The sequence below is a fragment of the Vulpes lagopus genome, chromosome 19 (genome assembly GCF_018345385.1).
Source record: "Vulpes lagopus strain Blue_001 chromosome 19, ASM1834538v1, whole genome shotgun sequence".
Classification (NCBI taxonomy): domain Eukaryota; kingdom Metazoa; phylum Chordata; class Mammalia; order Carnivora; family Canidae; genus Vulpes; species Vulpes lagopus.
Window position 1 is genome coordinate 39,657,414 of NC_054842.1, and position 22,613 is coordinate 39,680,026.

Sequence of the window (22,613 nt, forward strand, 5' to 3'; positions counted from 1 at the left end):
AAAACTCTGAACTGCTAACTGCTGCATCCTCTTCACGCCTAGACTAGTGCTTGACATGATGGGTTGTATGGATGAATGAATGCATGCATGAATGCATTCCATCTAAGAGTAGAAGTTCTAGAACCAGATGGTCTGGTTTAACATTCCACCTCTTTCCACTATGTATCCTTGGGCAAGCTATTTGACTTATTTGTGTATAGTTTTCTTATTTGTATTATGGGGATAATCATAGTACCCACTCATAGGGTTATCTTGGAAATTGAGTTAATATAGATAAGGTGAGAGGTGTTAACAATAGTCTATACTCAACAAATATTAGGATAATCATGAGAAAAATGGCAAAAAAGGAAAAAGAGAAGCAATAGTGGAAGCCCTTCTTGGGCAGCAGGAATATCTATTAAAAGATTAAGGCAAGTGTGGTGCTCCAGTGATTCTTAACTTCTCTGCAGCGCTCTGCTTTCAAGGACTCAGAATCAATTAACAAGGAAAACTTCCTATGGTTGAGGGGGAGGAGGAGTCTCAGAGGTTTTTTTGTGTTGTTTGTTTTGTTTTGAATTTATGAGACATAAGATTATCTCCCAACTGTATTATCTCCCATTTCTCAAAGAAGCACATTTGCATAGAATATATATTTAAACTTTAATAATTGCATGTGGAACCTGCTTTCTGAAGCTTCTGGATCTGGTACAAGACTGTAATACCACTCACACTCTAAAGTTGTTACAAGCAAAGAGGAAAATTGTGACATTGTGAGTTAGTCACAGCTAGAAGTTCATATTTCTCAAAGGTTGTTTCACTCTCTACAACAGAGAAAGAGGAGGTTCCTTGAAAAATATAATACCATATTTATTATTGATTTTGAGGGTGTATGATCAGTAATTGGCATAACTGTAAAGTTTTTAGCTTTTTGGTAAAAAGTCTTCTTTTTTTTTTTAGAAGTTGACCAGTGTGAAAACCATGTTATTTATTAATGCAAGCCCAATTTAATAAATGCAAACCGAGTGGAAACATGCAATCCTCCTAAGAGTTAGAGTTTATGCTCTTCAGTCCAACAGAGCAACAGATGTTGATAATAAGCGAAGAGCTGTCAGGCAAAATGAGGGCAAAAAGGTTCTTGACACATGGTTTGGAAAGTACCGAAAAAAACCTGTCCAGATTAGGTGGCAGCTGCATGGACAACGTGGTTTTTTTCTTTTCTTTTCTTTTTTTTTTCATTTCTAGCTCGATCTCACTGTTTCCTATACTTGACACTGAAAATAAGAATTATTTCAAGGTCTGGGGGCAACCGCTTTCTGAAATATAGCCACCTTGGAGTGAAACATTGTTGTGAATAAGAACACTGCCTGGACACCTCTTAAAGACAACATTATTGGGATCCCTGGGTGGTGTAGCGGTTTGGTGCCTGCCTTTGGCCCAGGGCGTGATCCTGGAGACCCGGGATCGAATCCCACATCGGGCTCCCGGTGCATGGAGCCTGCTTCTCCCTCTGCCTGTGTCTCTGCCTCTCTCTCTCTCTCTCTCTGACTATCATAAATAAATAAAAATTAAAAAAAAAGACATTATTTTTAAGCAGCAACAGTTCAGTAGGAATGGTATGACTTATAAGATTAGTTAGCTGACATTTGTGTAGCTCTTTATGTGTCCTGTACGGGAAGCCCCAAGTGAGAAATTTCTTGTAAAACAGTGGGCTGTGGAGTTTTGTACCACTTGAGAGTATGATTTTTCCCTCTAATGGTAATAATTTAATATATTGTTCATTCATTTTTCTTCCTTTCCCCCTTGGCTACCAAAGCTTACTTGTGGTTTGACTAAGCAAGCCCACAGGACCTTATGATCTACTCATTCATGATTCTTTATGGTCCTCTGGTTTTGACTTTTTGCTCCGACTAATATTATTTATTGAATTTGAAAATCTCTCAAAATATTATACTATTATTTTAGTATATGTGTTCACTGTCCTAAAGAGGTGGGTTCAACTAAATTAATTAAGTTACATAGTTTTCATAAATATAATTTCACTTGATTGTCATACCAACCTGAGGAAGTAAACATTATTATTGTCCACATTTTACAGATAGGGAAACTGAGACCCAAAGACATAAAAAAATCTGTCCAAGATCCAAATACAGTGTAGTTTTCACTGTACCTGGTTGCAGTGTCTCATTTCTCTAACAGAAAAATACACCAAGGAGTTATTAATAAATTAACTAACAATCCTGTAAATGAGCTAAAATGAAATGTTTAAATTGTAAAAGGAAGGAGTTAAGCTGGTAGGTAATCTCCCCTCAAAATTATTTTTTAAAAGATTTTATTTATTTACTCACAAGAGACACACAGAGAGAGGCAGAGACACAGGCAGAGGGAGAAGCAGGCTCCTCACAGAGAGCCTGATGCAGAACTCGATCCCAGGACCCCAGGATCATGACCTGAGCCGAAAGCAGATGCTCAACCACCGAGCCACCCAGGCGCCCAGACTTCACAATAATTATATGTGATTTCAAAATATAGGCAGCTAGAGAAAGACAGAGAATTTTCTTTGATGAATTTTCTTATTCTATCTCTTTTCTTTTAAAGAAAAAGAAGAGAAAGATAGAATTTAGATAAAAGTTTTGCTTGAAGGTAGGAGAATGGATTAGTTGGCCTACATGAGATGAAAATGCTTTTTCAAAAATCAGCTACCACCAGACCTTACTAACTACTCATTACAGCCCACTCTGTATAGGGAGATGGGCTTTGATCTCCCTCCTAAGGTCACACAGAGCTGGCCCCAATCCCAATGTGCTGGCACCCCTGCTGTGCTCACTCCTGCAGTTAGGTGTGTTTCCTGGGATACGAGTCTGTGAAAACAAGCATCGGCCTGGCCTTGAAACACATGTCACAAAAAAAATTTCAAAGTACAATAAGCCAGGATCATCACCAACTTAATTTTCCAGCCCTTTTTTATAGAGCACAGGATCATTCCTTCTTTATGTCTATGTAAACCAGGAAGGTAGCAGCATTTTGTTCAGCAGCACTAACCAGCTGTGCCCTGCTGATGGCATGATAGACAGAAAAAAAAAATCACAAAATGAGAGACGGATCCTCTTCAAATCCAGGTATGATCATAACACGAGTCATTAAGCAACATCACTTATTTATGACATTATTCTATCGTGTCTATCGGATTACGACTTCAACAAAAGGCACAACATTTCCACACAATTATTTAAGTACTGAGTTAAAAATGGCTGATGCAAAATTGCCAGTGGCAGATTGTACTGGGATGTCAGGTTCCAGTTCAGAGTTAGGACAATACACTTCCTGCACTCGAGGGAACAGCACATTGTTCTGAGCAGATTTCCCTAAGGATTTTCAGGTCGCTGCAGATAATGGTTGCTCAGCTCAGTGAGGAATGGATCACCTAGACAGTTTTGCTGTGCTTTTGCAATTTTTCAATGTTTCAATAGTTCTATACACCTAGACACGATTAATGAGGAGCCATGTGGGAGAAAGAGGTCCATTTGTTGTGTGCCCAACATGCATTGGACATGCATTGACTACATTTCCCTGGGATTACCTAGTTAGCAAGTCTCTAGGCAGGGATTTGAACTCCACACTACCTCATTCCCAGATCCATGCTCTTGCTTCTACACTGTAGAGTTTCCAGCTTCCTGTTGCCTCAGAGAGGGCATGGGGCATGCTAGTTCTAAGCATTCTAAAGGTGATGCAAAGGTTATTGATGTCCTGAATTACCGGGTATTTTATAGTCCTTGAATGTGTTTTATCAGTGGATGCAACCCTTTCCAGGATGAGCCCCTTGGCCACATGCTGGACAAGCATGGACCATTCCACGGGACAGAGCATTTCGTATCTCTATACTCTATGAATTGACTTCTTTGACTTGCCTGGTGTGAGGTGGGCGCCTCCTTCAGCTCTTCTTCTAGCTCCACACCAACTCTGTTAAAGAAATCAGAAAGCTGGTTAAGGGCCTTGCTGTAGATACACGAGACAGTTTTGGGTGGCCGGACACCTGAACCAAATATGGTACAAATCAGAGGAAAAGTTTGACAGAAAACCATCCTACCTCTCCCTGAATCCAAAGAACCTCAAATGGATTTATGTCAGAATGAGAACTTGTACAGCTGGGCCTCAGCACTGCCAGTGAGATTGAGCACCACCAGCTGTTCCTCACTGCTGTCTCCTGATTAGAGCAGGAGCCTGAGAACCTGGGATAGGAGCCCTCAAAAAAACAGACCTCCACGGAAAATAGAGATCATGCTAACCTCGTAGGACTCGCGGACCAAACTGCTCTGGGAATGTGGGGGCTCGAGATGGAGCAGGCTCCTGGAGGCAAAAGAAACCCCACTCTTTTGTCCAGATGCTCACTGAGGCTGCCCAGTCGAGACGATCCAGGTTTGCAGGGCCTCAGGCTTAAACAATTTGGGGAGGGGGGCCTCTCTTTAAGAGAATTAATACAAAAATACATCTATAAAATTAGGTTTGGAAGTGGCTCTTGAGAAAGGAAAAAATAAATTACAAAACGTTTCCTAATTAAAAAAATCTGGGGATCCCTGGGTGGCGCAGCAGTTTGGCGCCTGCCTTTGGCCCAGGGCACGATCCTGGAGACCCGGGATCGAATCCCACATCGGGGTCCCGGTGCATGGAGCCTGCTTCTCTCTCTGCCTGTGTCTCTGCCTCTCTCTCTCTCTCTCTCTCTCTCTCTGTGACTATCATAAATAAATAAAAATTTAAAAAAAATCTGGCAAATGCAGCAGACATCTCCAAATGCACAAAATAAATAATATTCAGATTCATTAACTGCCTGGCATACTTCTAAAATAACTTTTTCCTCTGTAAGTTTTGCCTGTATACTTTGATGCTTCCTTTATGTGGCAATGATTTTGTACAAGAGAGAATAGGAAGATAAGGTAACCTTTTCTCTAGCATGATCGATCAAAATTATTGATGATTTGGAGGCACTAAAGCATGCCTCCTTACCAGACATGCTCGCTGTGTGCAGTGCTGCTCGAGGTTAATTGTGCAAACACAAGATTCCTGATAAACTTCATGTCACGCGAGTCCCATGAACAAAGCGCAGTGTGCTTAGCAGTGTGCGTACTGCATCACTGAATATATTCCTGATTTCTGCCTCTGATAGGGCACCAATGAGAATGGAAGCCTCCACTCGGAATCTTACACATCTCATGATTAGAAGAATTTCCCACAGACTAGCTTTAGGCTCAGTGCATTTCAAGCCTTGTTTTTCTAACACTACCCACAGACGTCTGAAGCCTGGTGCGTAGGACACATCCACCTTTGATTCAGCCTTGTGGCACTATTCTTGTGAGTCCTCCCTGCGCTGGATGGCCAGCCACGACTTGCCCATGCACAGAAGTGACTGCGGACCACACACACTTATCCTACTCAATATAAACTAAATGCATTCCCAGCCCAGCTTCCCTGTAGTCAGATCCCCCAAATGCCCACTCCAGGGCCACTTGACCAGGGGAGAGGTACAACTGAGGGGAAACAGTAGTGGAAAGAAACTGTCATCAAACCCAACTGTGGTTAAAATATATTCCTTCTGCAGATCTTGCAAAAACACAGGACCATGGGATCATGATGCTGGGTCTCTTCCCACGGCCTCGAAAGGGCCAGAGCAATTGAGGGGCCTGAAGCTTGAATTTCCTCTGCTCCAGAGAGTGGGCCTCTGACTGTTGTGGGGGTAGGCTGGGGGGACTGGAGGGGGCGGGGCGGGGAGGCACAGCTCAGAACCTCAGACACCTGGCTCAAGCTCTCCAGAGCCTTTCCTGTGAACACCGCAGTTCCTAGAGCTTTAGGGTCTTCCCTTTAACTCCCCCGTAAATACTCCTTTGGTCCCCTTGCAGTCCTGTTCTCCAGGTGGGGGAGGGGAAAGCAGGGTCAGAAGCCACCAGTTGGCAGACTGCTGGCCTGTGAAAGGAAAGTGGTGCAGAGACAGCTTGTTTAAAATACCTCCGATACTTCAAAAATCAGTGTCTTCTGGGCATGAATAGCCTCTTCTTTCTAACCCAGGGGGTGAAATGGGTAGCTATTTATTGTATGTGGAACTGAGAAGAGCCTCTGGTGGGGACTCACTTTTGATTTTCTCTGAGTAGAAAGAGCCATTTGATCTATTTGAAGTCAGAGAGAGAGAAGGAAGGTGGGAGGGAAAGGGGTCAGGGGGGAGAGAGAAGGAGGGGTGAGGAGAGAGACAAAGGGAGAGGGGAGAGTCACCCTGTGGCCTCATGGATAAGGCATCGGCCTCCTAAAGTGAGAAGGGAGGAAGGAGGCAGTGCAAGGAGAGGGCAGGGGAGGGGGGAGAGAGAAGTCCAGTTGGAGCCCAGCAGGCCAAGGGGCACCGAGGGTGGAAGGCTAGAGGAGGAGGGAAAGGGAGGACATGAGGGAGGGGTAGGGGAGAGAGAGAGTGGAGGGCGGGTTCAGGCCCAGCCTCTCAAGGCGGGAACAGTGAGGTACGAGTGTGGGGACACCCTGGACCCTCTCTCTCATGAGGCTGGGTCATGTTCAAGGCTCTGTGGGGCCTGAGCTCCGTGGCTGATGCTGGGAGCCTCCAGGAGCCTTTATTTCTCCATAAGCCCAGATCCCCCATCTCCCCGTGCCCCTCCCCAGAGGGTTCCCTGGCACCTGTTGAGCTGTGAATGGAACCCCGGGGCCTTCCTGCTGCTGCATCTGTTTAGGGCCTCTTTCAGGTTCCCTGTCTAGAGAACCGGAAAGAACAGAAAATCGAATTTCACAAGAAACCCCATATTGAAGGTTTGAGGCAGTACTGAGGTTTTCCGCGAAAATTTGAGCTTTCCTTTCCAGCAGCAATCAAAGCAGACATTTCTAGTTTCAATTATTCCAGCAGCCAGATGGAGCTGAGGAATGATGGCAGTGGATTAAGTTCTTCAGTTTTATGGGGGACTCGGTGAAGAGCCCCGCAGAGGCCTGAGAAATGCTGTTCTACTGGGAGCAAGAACAACGCCTCCTCCCTGCTCCCGTTTCATGGAAGGTCAGGGTCTGCTCCTGGGACCAGGCCCGTAGCCCTTCTTGGCCTGGAGCAGACTAAGCATCTCGAGTGGCTTGAGGAAAGAGAAACTCCATAGAAGTTACTTCCCTCCTGGGGCAGCTGGGGTGAGCAGAACACATGTGGTTCCTGCCCTCACAGAGCATGCAGTTTGGCAGACTGAATTAGAAAAACCTAAAACATTTACTGTCATAAGAACAATGCCTTCTTTTACTTGTGATTTTTAGCTCCTTTTGATAAAAATCTTGCTAAATTATATTACCTGGCTCCTTGCCTCCTTAAACAGGGAGTGATGGGGATACTCGGATCTTTACTGGAGGTCTCAGCATCACCACTGGCCCCATAAAGTCTAACACTCGCTGTGTTATAATGATTTCCAAGTGCTATATGAACCTCTTTATGCCCACGTTAAATGGTCCCTGGCTACTATTCTTTCTCTTTTTAAAATTCTTATCATCTGCCAGTTAGATTGCTCTGATTTCCTGCCTGCAACCGTACATTCGCAGATGAGCTCTGTGCTCCCTCCTACCTTTTAATTCAGCACAGAACTGATTACCTGATGGTCAAATTTAATACATTTTTTCAAGTTTATAATACACAGACATAGACACAGACACAGTAAAACAATAAAACTGAAACATTATAGAAGTCCTTACAAGTAAAACACAGTTGTTGTCTGCCCTACTCTCTGCCCTACTTCCCCAGACTAACTCCCCATTGCTTCCGAGGGCAATTTTCTACCTTTTCTCTATTGTGGCTTATAAACTGACATCAGCATGCCTGGCACCTTCACACAGCATCCCCAGGGTTAAGCAAACATGCCAGCTGCCTCTGTACCTCTTATTCTTCTGTTCAAGAAAGCAAGTCAGAGTGTGAAAGTGGCATTCTCTTAGGGTTAACCTTGAATCCACTCACTCTTAGGTATGAAAGATCATTTACACACTATGGGCTTTGAGAGATGAATGGAAAGAAGACACGATGTCACACAGCTTGTGGTGCCATGTGTGTTCGCAGCGGCTCCCCAGGTAAGAGATCACAGGTATATGGGACGAAGTCCAACCTCCTTAGGTGATATCCAAGGCTCTTTTGCACTGTTCCTGTGGTGTTAAGCTACCCTTTCTGTTCATCTGATCTGGACACGGCGCCCCAGGGGTGCTAACTGGACCTGTCTTTATTTCCGAGCCCTATTACTCAATAGGATCCTGGAGCTGTAGCCCTACCCAGATCTGCCAGTGCCTCTCCCATTGACTGACTCCTCTCCCTCCAAACTCCAGCATGGCCACCACTGGGCATCTCTGGTGCACCACCTCCTTTCCTGAACTTTCCACTACTGTCCCTCCCCTTCTGATCACCACCATGGACCATCCATCTTATTGCCCTACATTGGTTTGGATCCCCCATCACATAATGTTTTTGCTGACTTGGACTCTAAGTAGCTGTATATCTCCAACTCTGTTTTCTGTTCCCAGACCAAACCCTTTCTCTGGCACCTGTGATCACCTTGCTCTGACTATGGCAACTCTGGCCCAACCTGTGTTCACCTGTCTGGTTATATGCAGCCATACAGGCCAAGCCAGTGCTCTTCATGATATACTGGCCCTAGCTGGAAACCCAGGACTCACAACTACCCTATGGTTGTTGAAGTATCAGTGAAACACAGCTCTTCAGAGCCTCTCACTGCCGTGTGATCTGCATCACTCACTGTGCTCTCTTTTCCTCATTAGCACAATGGCCATAATAACAGAACATGCTCCCCAGGGTTCTGGTAAAGGTTATATGGGAAAATACTTATAAAAGTGGTTAGCTTAGGACCTGGTACCTAGTAAGCTCTCAAGAAATGTTAGCAGCCATTGTCCCTGTTATTATTTTTATTATTATCAGTACTTAAAAAGATTCGTTGGGGCCAATGCTCACTACCATGCTCACTGGTAACTAATTTCAAGATCAGCCCTCCTAGTCCCCAGCTGTGCAATGGACAACCCTTGAAAGTATAGGAATACCTACAGTTAAGCACAGTGAGTGGCCAGTGCACATCAGGGATTTCATAGTAAAACATCATTTCTATTTAAGGAGAGCCAAATTTCCCAGATTGGAATTTATTCCAAACTTCCTGGCAGGCTGGTGGAGTAAGAGGGCAATGAAAAAGGAAAGGAAGGTGTCTGAAGACCAAGAGCAAGAGAAGGGTATGGGTGGAGCTGAGCAGAAAAACTGGAGAGAGACAGAAGGTGAAAAGGAAGCACCAGGTGGTTATAGAGAGAGGTGCGTGTGGTAGGGAAAGAATTGCAAAGGTGCCTGCAACTTTAGAAAGGGGAAGCCAGGGGTGGATGGATGGACAATCACACAGCCCCCAAAACATTTATCAAAATACAGAGAGATGAAGAACCAGAAAGAGATTATAAAGCAACTAGAAAGACTGGTTAAAATTTTATACAATGTTTTGCATTCCTGATGTACCTTTTAATTTTAAGCGAGTCGAGTGCTGCCTCTATGGTATTCAAATGAAAATGAAAGTGAGCTTTGCAGATATTCCCAGCTGTGCTCTCAAACATCTCACTCCGGGTTCCTCATTTACAATGAGCATCCAGCTCCATTTTCAGAGCAAAACACATCTCTGTGCTACCATAATGCACCTCCCTTCCTATCGCACCTCCATTCTTTGGTGAGTTTTATTAGACATATTGAAATCTCAGGATGCTCCCATATCCAGTCATGGCCGAAAAGAATGCTCCAGAGTTGGGTTTTTCTTGGAGGGGAAGCAAGAGGAGTAACTAACAAAAGGCTCACTTTTCCCATTAAAGTCAACAAAATCCATTCTGATCCTTATCATTTAGCACCTCCAGAAAAGCAATGAAATATTTCTAGGGCTTAGTCTTATTGTGTGAATCCCAATAGTCCTAGGTGCAATTTTGGTTCTTTGAGCCCCTGCTGACAGGGGCTGGGTGGTGGGGGAGGAGAAACCATTTTCTCTAAGAATTGTGTTTGACTGCTAAGTATAAAAAAATGACATTTTCAATAAGGGAAAAGTGACTGGATATTAAGCACATAAATATTGCAGGACAAAGGAAGAGTGTGCAAGACACCCCCAGAGAGAGGTTTGGGGACCAGCATGTAGCTATGAGAACATCACACAGGGGCCAAAATCTGGCGCTTCATCACCTCCATCCCATCTCACTTGAGTAAATAACTAGTGGAGCTTGAGTATGACCAAAATTAGTTTAATTAATCACTCAAACATTTTAAATTTGTTTTGAGGAAATAAGAACATGAAACTAAAGTACACAAAAAAACTCATCTCGCTTCATTCCATTATTTCTTTTTCTTTTTTTTTTTTTTTAAAGATTTATTTATTTATTTATGATAGAGATAGACACACAGAGAGAGAGAGGCAGAGACACAGGAGGAGGGAGAAGCAGGCTCCATGCCGGGAGCCCGACGTGGGACTCGATCCCGGGACTCCAGGATCGCACCCTGGGCCAAAGGCAAGCGCTAACCCGCTGAGCCACCCAGGGATCCCCCATTCCATTATTTCAATGTGGCACAATAGTTAAGAGTTGGGACCATGGAGCCAGGCTGTGTGAGTTCAAATCTCATTTCTATCAGTTACTGGATTTGTCACCTTGGGACAAATTACTTAAACCTGTTTTCTCAGAAATGAATGGGGATAAGAAGTGTGTGTGTGTGTGTGTGTGTGTGTGTGTGTATCTATCTATCTATCTATCTATCTATCTATCTATCATCTATCTATCTATCTATCTATCTATATAATTATATATATAAAAATACACATTATGGGCTAATATAAGGATAAAATAAGTTTATACATATAAAGTGCATAAAATATTGGCTGCCACCTCCAAAGCTCTCATGAAACATTTGCTGATGTTCTTATTGCTCTTGTTATTGTTAGGAAAAAATTTGATATAGCCTGCACTGGATGGTAAATACAATATAGGTTAAAGCCAAGAGTAGATTTTTCTATAAATGACATAGGCCAGGATGTAAAGGTCAATGACAGGATTCCTGTCCTCAATGGCCCAAGGTCTAATAGGGAGACTGGCATTGGAAACAAAGAGCTATGGTATGGTGAGGTCAGCTTGGTACACAGAGTTATTTGAGCACACCAACGAATAGCCCACCCAAGATGGGCTGGAGAGGTTGGGTACATTTCACAAAGGAGTAGGACATTGAAGAGTGAGTGTTGTGGAAATGCCTGACATTAAGGTTTTTGACTGGTAGTGCAAGTGCCTGACATTAAGCTTTTGTTTGCTGAGGCATCCATTTCAAAATATATCCGTCTTGAATAAACATATTGCCAGCTGTATGATACAGCTACGAGCTAAACAACCAGACAAGGAATTAAGCTGTCCCATTCATGAAGTTTCCCCTTTCAGAAAGCCCTGGGTAACCTAGATGACTGAGCACTTGAGTGATCCCACTTCTGATTTCCCATGACCTAGTTCTTGCTCTTGTGCTTTACATTAGTCATTAAAGAGTGAAAAAGTGAAAACCTAGATACTCCACGTTAGACCCTTATAAAGGCAGAACCCCAGGTTCTGCTCCTTCTCTCTCTCTGCCCACAACCTTGCTGCATGGCCTCAAGCATATTGAGTATGCCCTCCAGGATGTGTAAGTAATAAATCTTATTCCTCAAAGTTCTCTGATGCTTTTTTTTTTTTAAGATTTTATTTATTTATTCATGAGAGACAGAGAAAGAGAGAGGGAGAGACATAGGCAGAGGGAGAAGCAGGCTCCATGCAGGGAGCCCAACATGGGACTCGATCCCAGGTCTCCAGGATCACACCCTGGGCCAAGGGCAGGCGTTAAACTGCTGAGCCACCCAGGCGTCCCAGTTTCCTGATGCTTTTTGCTGAAGTGCGGGCATCTTGAAATCATGATGAAAATCACAAGGGCTGGTTCAGGCACAACATTGGCCCTGATGGAGAAAATGTCTGTGGGATCTCTGTATGAGTAATACAACCAGGTGTGTGCTTCAGGCATTCCTAGCCCACAACATCACTATCAATAGACTTGAGCCATCACAGCAGAGGTTAATGGTGAGTGAAAAGGAGGGTGGGAGAGGGCACTGCTGGCTGAGGGCACAGCATGGGCAAAAGCATAGAAGTTTAAAAGTACCAAGGAGGTTTAAGGCATGGTAAATAGCACTGTGTGGCTAGACTGTGAAGGTTCAAGCAAGGTGAAGTAGGCAGTTATTTTGGGTGAGAACAGAAAGTAACTTGAGGAAAAATTATAAAGGGCCTTGAATGCTATGCTTAGGAAAAGTTTCTTTCTTTTTTCTTTTTCTTTTTTTTGCTTTTGTTTTTGTTTCCTGCAGGCAGTAGGAGTTGAAATAATTAGATTTATGTTCTAGAAAAATCACTGGTGGCAAAATTGTGATATTAAGCAACTGGAAGCATGGGTGCCTGCATGGCTCTGTAGGTTAAGCGTCTGCCCTCAGCTAAGGTTATGATCTTTTTGGGATGGGACCCTGAATCAAGCTCTCTGCTGCGGGGAGTCTGCTTCTCCCTCTGCCCCTCCCTCCTGCCTGCTTGTGTGTGTACTTTCTCTCTCTCAAATAAATAAATAAATAATTTTTTTTTTAAAAGAAAGAAACTGTACGCATGAAGGTTCATCTAGTAGTAGACTATTGTGATAGCCTGCCCAAGAGTCCATTAGAGCCTAATGGAAGATAGAGTTGGTAAAGAAGAGATGGATCTGAGGCATGTATATTTAGAGGGGTGGCGGTGTCACATGCCAAACTGACCGTGAAGTGAAGAAGAGGAAAGTGCTGAAATGTTTCTGAGTTTCCACTCAGGATACCAGAACCGTTCACCCCTGCCATTAACCATATTATAGGAGAAGTATGTGTGGGAATTTCTGCTGAGGCATATATCCTGTTAGAAAAATGAAACAAGCTCAGGGTCAGGTGGGGTCTGAGCATATCTATTGTGAGTGAAGCAAGGTTAGCTCTACACATTCTTATTAGCTCCAGAAAAATAGCCTCTCCCCCCCTTCAGAGTTTTGGCTACTTGCTGTCTGAAGTGGAGGTTGAGATCAAACAGTAAAGTCTAAGGAATGAAGGAGGTATAATGGATGTTTCAAGGTCAAGATCAGTGGACTGGGAATGTTAATGGAAGCTAGAGAAGGGTGTGTCATGCTTGGTATTTGAAGACAGTTTGGGCTTCTTATTTACAGAGAGGCTGGTAGGAAAGAGGCTCAGGAGAGTAATTTTTCATAACCTTGGAAAGAGGTGAACATTTTTCTGAACAAATGTAGTAGCAATAGATGCAGAAAATTTTGGTTTGGACTAATATGCACTACATGGGACAGAACCATGTGGGAGATACCCAAATGTAGTCAGCGTGGGCTCAGTATCAGGGAAAATAACAGCCCCCCCCCCCATTTCTTTCTTGCTTTCAGGCAAAAGATGATTATATCAGAGGTGTGATAGTGAGTCTCTTGGTCAGCAACTGGGTAGGTGATTTTATACTTGTATCAGAAGACTGGGTTTAGAGCACAAAGGTTACTGTGTACTGAGAGGCAACCCCGATTTTAAATTTGGGAAGTGATAGGTTGACATATGTGCCAGTGAAGTGAAGAAAGAAAAGGATGTTCTACAATGTGGGGACATGAAGCATGTGAGATGACTGCGAACTCCCATAGAAGAGTAAGACACAAGTCTGGGGATGCTGCTGAGAGCAGAGCTGCCACTCTGGGTTTCCACAAGTGCATGGACACACTGTCATCTGTTGGTTTCCTGATTGGTTTCCTAGGTTACACTTTCCCATATGTGGGACATGTCTGATTACCAGATTGAAACCGGCTGGATCAAGGTTCATGTGATATTCCTGTCCTTGTGTCCAATGGCTGCCCACATTTCTTTTTTTTTCTCCTAGAGATTATGCATCATCATGCTGACCTGAGTAACGAAGGATCTGGTCTCTAACCTTGTGCTGACACAGTTTACTGAACATACCAGCTAACAGCTGATAAGAGCTACACAGCATAATCATCAGGAGTTAGGGACCCTGACCAGCTAGTCCCATCATTTATGTGTGTGACTGCTGCCAAGAGGCTGTGCCTCAATATCCTTTTTAATAAAATGGAATATGAATAGTAACTATTCCAGGAGTGACTGTGAGATAATGCATTCAAGGGGCTCAGCACAGGGCTTCACCTAGGAAGTGCTTAGAGGTGGTAGCTGCTATTCTTGCTAAGGTGGTTGTTGATGTTGTCTTTGCTACGTAGGCCTTTTGAATGAAGAGTTAGCTGTGACTATCTCCAGCATGAGAGTTATGTCTTAGGGGCACCTGGGTGGCTCAGACAGTTAAGCATCTGACTCTTGGTTTTGGCTCAGGTCATGATCTCAGAGTTGTGGCATCAAGCCACACATTGGGCTCTGCACTCAGTGTGTAGTCTGCTGGAGATTTTCTCACCCCATCTTTGCCCCTTCCCTGGCTCGCACGCATGCTCTCTCTCTCAAATAAATAAATACAATCTTGAAAAAAAAAAGAGTTATGATCTTTTCCTCAACTGATCTTAAAGTAGGCTTTCCTTGTGAGTCTGGCTCCATTGAAGGCTTATTTACAGTGTAAAGAGTAATTAGAGTAGGTGTGCTTTGGATGTGTAGATGAGCCTTGGGGCTAGTGTTTAAAATGTCTAACAATTTAGAAATACATCCAGGAACATATAAGTAGATGGAAAACATGTTCTTTGAAAAATAAACACCAATAAACAAGTACATGTCACAGACACAAATACAGATCTACATCCTGTTCTTTAAGTTTGGCAAGACTTCCTCTGAATTTGGAGGACTTAGTTCTGCCAAGATGTAAGCTAATTTCAGGCTGCAGAATACAGTCAATCAGAAACTGGATTGAGACTGAATACTTAGACTAATTTGTTTTGACCTAAGCCATAAGCGCACTACATCCTTTGGTGGGAAGATAGATGCAATAGCTTATCAAGTTACTGGGACTTTCTTCCCTAAGGCTTCACTCAGGGTGCTCTCCTTGGGCAATTAGGGATTTATCAGAGCCAAGTGCATATTCCCCAGAAAAACTATCCTTTCAAGTGGATTAGCTTGTTTAAATTCTAGTGTGTTTCTGTGTGGGGCATCTTCTTAATGTCAAACTGAAGATGTTATATGAGAAAAAAGAAGACAACTTATTACTGAATATAAGGTTGTTGTAGGAGTCTGCTTTCTATGTTGCTATGAAACTAAAAGTGGTCGAAAATAAATCCCAAACTGTCAGAGGTCTGAATGAGAAGTGGAAAACTTAAAACCTAGAAACCATGATGGTTATTTCATAGTCAAACAGGCTCATATGGCAGTACCAAAAGTGCATCTCCTCTCACTCCAAACCATCCCCAGCTATTAAGAACTCCTGGTGTAATTGTGGCCTAATCCCAGCTCTCCCTTAAAGACCATGCTTGGTGTACAATGTGGGTTTGAAGTGTCATCTCAGGGCAAGTCTTTATATTGTTATTCTTTGATGTGCTCGGGCTTCAGTGGGAAGGAGCTGGATGGGAATGTGTTCTCTGGATACGAGGAACATATTTTCTCTATAGAAATCATCTACCAAAATCAAGAATGAACTTCAACAATGAAGAGAAATAAATGGAACATACATTTAGGGAAGCATAAAATTCTTTATGCAATAATGCAGGAGAAAAGGTGACTCAGTCAAAGGAAATGATGACCAGGAGACATTTATGTGAGATGGTGTCCTGAAAGTAATCAAGGGGAGAACAACAAAACTTTGCAAAGCTGATGGACATTTACCTACAGCACAAATGATGAAAAAGCTTAATTCCAATGGTTGGTTCTGACCTCTTCGTCCCCAAATGATTTTACTTGTTAGTAGGGCAGGTGATTTACAAGAGGTTTTGAGAAAGCTACCTACCCAAATTATGACCTTCTATAATTTCTAATCCTAAATTTTCTTAGCATGAGCTAAAGCTCTTTATTCCTCATTGAGGACTAGACATAAAGGCAAAAACTTGGGAGAGGTAATATTAGGGTTTGTATGCACCCAAGGTACAAGTGAGTGGATCAAATGGACTCCTGAGGAATAAAATGGAAATAGGTGAGAACAAATCCCAAGGGCAAAAGGACACCAGATTTTGAGAGCAGGCACTGAAGTAAGGGAGGCAGAGGATAAAAAGCTAGTTGGAGCTGTAAAAGTATAACAATAGCAGCTGACATCTATTGAGTGCTTATGGAGTGCTAGAACGTGCACTAGGTAATATTTGTGTATCACCTAAAGCATATGGAGGTTGGGAAGAAGATCTGAAGTTATCATTGTAACACTACACATTTTTGTAATTAAAGATAAAAAAGAAAGATTTATAATCCATTTCTATAAGTTAGCCATTAAAAAACCCTTGCAACTGGGTTCTGCAATAGTTTTTCATCAGTAAATCGTTTGCTTCTGGCTATCACCAACATCCTAGAGATGGTAGACAATTACTAATTATGTATTCTTAAAACATGAAAAAGTAGCCAAGGAAGATTGTTTCACCAACACTAATACATCACTGAAATAGACATTAAAATAGCTTTGGGATAAATAATGGTTACCAAAATCATTTTAGCTCACATTTGGAAGTAGATTATTGTCTATAACCTCCACAAACAACTGGAATCTCACTCTCCTTTGGGATACTTACCACTTTGGAAGGCCATGTGATGCTTTTAATAATTAGTATCCAGCTTTGTGATACACCCCTACTACCTTTTTCAATAAAAACACTTTTTGCTTATTCCAAGAAAAATTAAATCAGAAACACTAGTCTTAGTATTGCATTATCTTGCTTTTTTTGCTAAACATGAATAAATATCTTAATTTTAAAAGGGAAATTGACAGGTAGAGATAATGGGTAAGCTAGGAAGCTGCTATTGCATGACTCATCAAAAGAGAGGAAAATAATTTGTTTCTTGCTGAGAGGGATTAAAGTAAATCACTAGAAAAATAATGTTTTTCTCTGACCAAACCAGCTGCTATTACGATGAGGCTGAGGCACAGGCTTGCATTTAGGGCTGTGTTGAAATGAAATTAAATGTTTAAGCTTTAAAAAGTAAAAGAATTCATGGTTACTGCTAGAATTATATTGAAAAACTGCACTTTGATTTCACAGTTAAAGGGTTAAAATCAGGGATGTGAGACAAGAATTAATGAAAATGCCATTGGGAAGAAGTTGTCTTAGAGCAGATAAAAAAGGGGAAGACGAAAGGAATGGATAAAAATCTGCTATAAAACAGGTTTTCAAATTACCATGAAGATTGCAGAAAGTGCACAGCATGGGAACAGAATTAGCATCAATTTGGCAGAAAATGAAATAATGAGAGTTAAGTGAATGCTCATGGCAAATGCAACATTCAGGCTTTTTCAGTCTATCATTCCAGAAGATCATGATGACAGCTTAAACAACTATTGATATGAACTGATATTTTTCCTGACACCACACTACCTAAGCCCTAAAAGTATATACCGGCTAGGACAAGTGGACTCTTTCATTAATTCCCCTCTTTACTGACTTCTTTCATACATTCATGAAATCCTGGTTGAAGATATACGATGACCATTATTACATGTTAGATATTTTGATAGATATAAAAATGTGTTAAACCAGATACATCCTCCAAGTACTTATGCTGAATTTCATTAAGTCAAAGGTGCCATCAATTACGAAGCACACTATCACTTTATATATTTCTAAGAAGAAACGTGCTGCTAATTATATTTCTGATACTATTCATTATAAGACACATCTTGACTTTAGAAATGGTAAGATGTGAAAAAATGTGCAGTTGGAATCAAAGACACACCCACACAAAATAATCAAAATCCAGTGCTCGATAACAACACCAGACCATTAAGCACACCAGCCTCTGGACATATGAGTAGTATATTACCTGCCCCTTCCTTGGGGAAAAGTCTAAAGAGATATTTTAAAATCTTTTATCAAAATGTTCTCGTAATGCTTGCAGATTAAAAGATAATACATTCCTGTTCTTAATTCTATGGCAAACAACTCTAAGTCTCTAGGTGAAATCAGAGCTGGGACTCGGTGAGGTAAGCAAGGCACCCTCTCTCCATGGGCTATGCAAGTGCTGAGCATTTGTCTGATCCTGAGAGTGCAGATTTTTGCATCCTGAGTGCTAGGTTTGCCTCACTAACCCTAACTCTGACCTGGGTGGAATAACCTCACAATTGTTTTTGTTGCCTCACAATTGTTTTCACTTGCAACTCTAGACTCTCCCCCTCTCCCCCACCCTGTTCTGGGCTCCAGGATGCTCCCTGATGTGGACTACATTGAATGCATTCTCTTGCCCTCTAACTTTGGATTGCTTCCGGCCTAAAGGAAGCAATGGCAGGATATTGGGAGGAGGGAAGAGAGAGGGAAGACAAGATATTTATACCTCAGGCCCCGTCCTTGCCAGGTCACCAAGGTTGTCTGTCTCCCTCTCCCAAAGCCTCAGCTTTGAATTGGGCAGCTGCTCTCCCTGGGTTCTGGTCAATACTTCTCTCTGCACTTTTGAGTAAAGAGTGTTGACTGCTTCCCATGGATTCTGATCCTGGGGTGCTGCACTATCCCTCATTGGTTTTCTAAAACCAGCCCCTATCTTTGTAAATATCCCCTTTATTAATTTTCTTTAAATGACTCAGTTTGGCTGTGCTACTTGTTTCCTTCCTGCATATGGAAAGTTTCACATCCATAAGCATGCAGCTATAGAAAGGTCTCGCTTGAACTGGGAACTTTAAGTTTATAGGCATTTGAAATTTCTTAAGAAACTCCTGAATTTAATAAATCTTAAACAGAGCTTTGTTTCCAGCCTTAAAGTTACAATAATGTTTTTGTTGTTGTTGTTTGTTTGTTTTTTACTATCTCTCTAGGGAGCCTGAATATTCCTGCCCATTTGACATACGCTGTCCCAAGCCCTAGGCAGGATCAGGTTTTCACAGGGAATTTATATATAAGTTGTGGCGTCTGCCAGTTGCAGATGTGAGGAGTACGGATCATACCATAAGACCTAAACAGGAGGAATGAAAGTGTTCCAGAGTAGAACCCACTTATTATGCCCAATGGCAATCATGCTTTATTAAATGCTCCAACTTAAACTACTGAACTCTGTGGAAATGTTAACCGTTCTCAGAAGTCTTCTAGAAACTGAAATTGTACCCTAGTGGCGTAGTAATAAGGTGGAGCTCACTAACTCAGGCTCAGCAGCCTGGATCCTGCTGACCTTCCTAACAGTGAGCTTGGTGGAAACAATTCACATCAGGCTCAGAACTACACGTGTAAGGGACCTCAGATCATGTCATCCTACCATATCACTTTAAAAATGAAAATGCTAAGATCCATAAAGATTCACTTGGTAGGGATTACTTGGCAGAAGGTATTAGGTAGTAAGTAACAGAAGCAAGACTTTAACCAATTTTTTTAAAGATTTTATTTATTTATTCATGAGAGACACACAAAGAGAGGTAGAGACACAGGGAGAGGGAGAAGCGGGCTCCCTGCAAGGAGCCTGATGTGGGACTAGATCCCAGGACCCTGGGATCATGACCTGAGCCAAAGGCAGATGCTCAACCACTGAGCCACCCGGGTGTCTAACTTTAACCAGTTTTTAGATTCAGGTTGTTTCCTTTCAACTTTGTATGCTGCCTACCTGAAGCAAACAAATGAATAAGCATGGGGAGATGATAAAACCTTTTAAAATCACTTCAGTGAGAATGAACTTTCAGGAGAAGGAAAGATTAAAACATGGAAATTAGTAAAAGATGCCTATTCCCCAATTGTCAGCATATAACAGTACAGAGTGAATTTGAAATTTAAAAGCAAGATGGCTATAGTGTGGTGTGATGTGGTCTTTCTCAAATTCTGGTAATTCACGTAGCACCTTTGTGAATTTTTACAGAACTGAAAGTCACTTGTACCATTATTTCTTCAGTATTTTTTTCTTTCTTCCATTTTGTCAGTTTTGCTTCATGTATTCTGGGGTTTTCTTCTTATCAACATATTTATAACTGTTATAGATTTCTGATGCATTGAGCCTTTTTATCATTATAAAAGGGTCTTTAGTAACATGCGTATGTCACAGTCCATTTTGTCGGCTATTGGTATACTATTCCAGTTTTTTTTTTTTTTTTAGATTTTATTTATTTATTCATGAGAGACACAGAGAGAGAGGCAGAGACACAGGCAGAGGGAGAAGTAGGCTCCATGCAGGGAGCCTGAGAGGACCCGATCCCGGGTCTCCAGGATCACGCCCTGGGCTGAAGGCGGCGCTAAACCCCTGAGACACCGGGCTGCCCCTCCAGTTCTCTTACAGTTACTGTTTTCAGGGTATATCTTTTTCTATCTTTTGCTTTTTAGCCTATTTGTATCTTTGAATCTAGTTGGATCTCTTTTTTTTTTAATTTAGTCTGATGATCTCTGCCTTTTGATGACATTATTTACTTCGCTCACATATAATGTTATTATTAATATAATCAGGTTTACTTCTGCCATTTTACTATTTTCCCTATGTCTCATATATTTTTTATTCTTCTGTTCTTCCTTTATTGCTTTCTTTGGTAGTAAATGGATAATTTTCTATGTTTTTTTAAAAATTTCTATAATGGCTTTTAAAATATATTTTTGGAGTTATTTTCTTAGTGATTGCTCTAGGAATTACATGACACATCCAAACTTATCAGACTCTATTTCAGATATATACAACATTGATTCAGTAAGATTTAGAAAATTTGCTCCATTCTATTCTCTTCTCCTTCCTTTGTACTATTAATGTAGTATATAATGTAGTACACAATAGTAATGTACTATGTAATGTAGAATATAATGTAGTCTCACATCTATATATATTTCAAACACAATATAGTGTTATAATTGTTGATTTACATAGTTTACATAAAAATGAATTACATAATGAAAAAGAAACTAAGAAAAAACCCAGAAAAATATTAACAAAGTTTTTGTATTACTCTTCTTGTTTACCATTTTTGGTACTTTTCATTTCTCCCTGTGGACTGAAGTTAATATCATCTCATGTCACTTCCTTGCTTGCTCTATGCAGTCTCCTTTCCTGTTTATATTATTATTGTCAAATATATAGCTCTATATGCTATAGGCCCCACAACTGAATTTTATAAATATTGTTTTAATCCTCTTGTTTTTAAATTAATTACAAAAAGAAGGGAAAGGAAGTATGTAATTATGCTGTCTTTTATAGTTGATGCATAATTTTCTTTGCTAGCATTTTTTCAGTTATTCATGTATATTAAATTACGCTCTAGTGTAATCTCCTTTCAACTTAAAATAATTCCTTTAGAATTTTTGAAGGTAGGTCTGCTAGCTACACATTCTCTGTCTTTGTTTATCTTAGAGTATCTTTATGTGTTCTTCATTTTTGAAAGATAATTTTGCTAGTTATAGTATTCTTGGCTAACAGCTTTTTTTGAAGCACTTCAAATATGTTTTTATTTTATTTTATTTTATTTTATTTTATTTTATTTTATTTATTTATTCATGAGAGACATACACAGAGACAGAGACACAGACAGAGGAGAAGCAGACTCCTCGTGGGGAGCGCCATGTGGGGCTCTATCCCTGGACCTAGAATCATGCCTTGAGCCGAAGGCAGTTGCTCAACTGCTGAGCCACCCAGGCACCCTGCACTTCAAATATGTTATCTACTATCATTTGGACTCCATTGTTTCTGATAAGAAGTTAGCTGTTATTCATGTTGTTGGAATTTTCTTCTATGTGATAAATCATTTTTCTCTATTACTTTCAAGACTTTCTCTTTGACTTTCAACATTTTTATTGTAATATATTTATATACAACTCCATTTTGGTTTCCTACTTGGAGTTCATTGAACTTGGATGTATAGATTAATATTTTTCATCACATTTGGGAAAATTTCAGTCATTATTTCTTGAAAAACTCCCCCCGCCTTTCTTTCCTCTCTTTCTGGTGTTCTCATTACATGCATGTTGGTGTGCTTAATAGTGTCTCAGAAGATCTGTTCATTTTTCTTTTTTTCCCTTTAGTTCTTCAGATTGAATAATTTTTAATGACCTATCATCAAGTTCACTGATTCTTTCTTCTTCTAGCTCAAATTATAGTTGAGCCATTCTAGTGAATTTTCCATTTCAGCTACTGCACTTTTCAACTTTGGAATTTCCATTTTTTAATATAATTTTTATCTCCTTATTGGCATTCCCTATTTGATGAGTCATTGTCATCATACTTTCCTTTAATTATTAAATGTGATTGGAGTTAGTTGTTTGAACATATTTATAATAGCTTCTTTGAAGTCTTTGTTGCCTTCATCTGGGCCACCTAAATGCTGTTTTGTTGCTTTGTTGTGTTTATTGTTGTTTTTCTGTACATAGGTCACACTATCCTCTTTCTTTCCATGTTCCATAATTCTGTATTTTAATTAGCTCCCTTTCCCACTCCCACTGTAAGTTGATGTTACCTTTTCTTTTCTTTTTTTTTTTTTTTTGGTTAGTTTATTGGTTTAGTGGCTTACCTGGACAAATTATGTAAAACCTATTTCCATTTTGGAAGTTCTGGTCA

The 22,613-nt window shown here is 41.1% G+C and overlaps 1 protein-coding gene across 1 annotated transcript in view; it reads right to left on the reverse strand.

Annotated features, from left to right (window-relative positions):
• The window catches only part of SLC9A9 (solute carrier family 9 member A9), a 494,822-nt gene that overhangs the window by 113,110 nt on the left and 359,099 nt on the right, over positions 1-22,613 (reverse strand). The window contains exon 11 of the mRNA XM_041734563.1: positions 3,885-3,936. Within this exon, the coding sequence (XP_041590497.1) occupies positions 3,885-3,936 (52 nt within the window). The remainder of the gene's footprint in view (positions 1-3,884; positions 3,937-22,613) is intronic.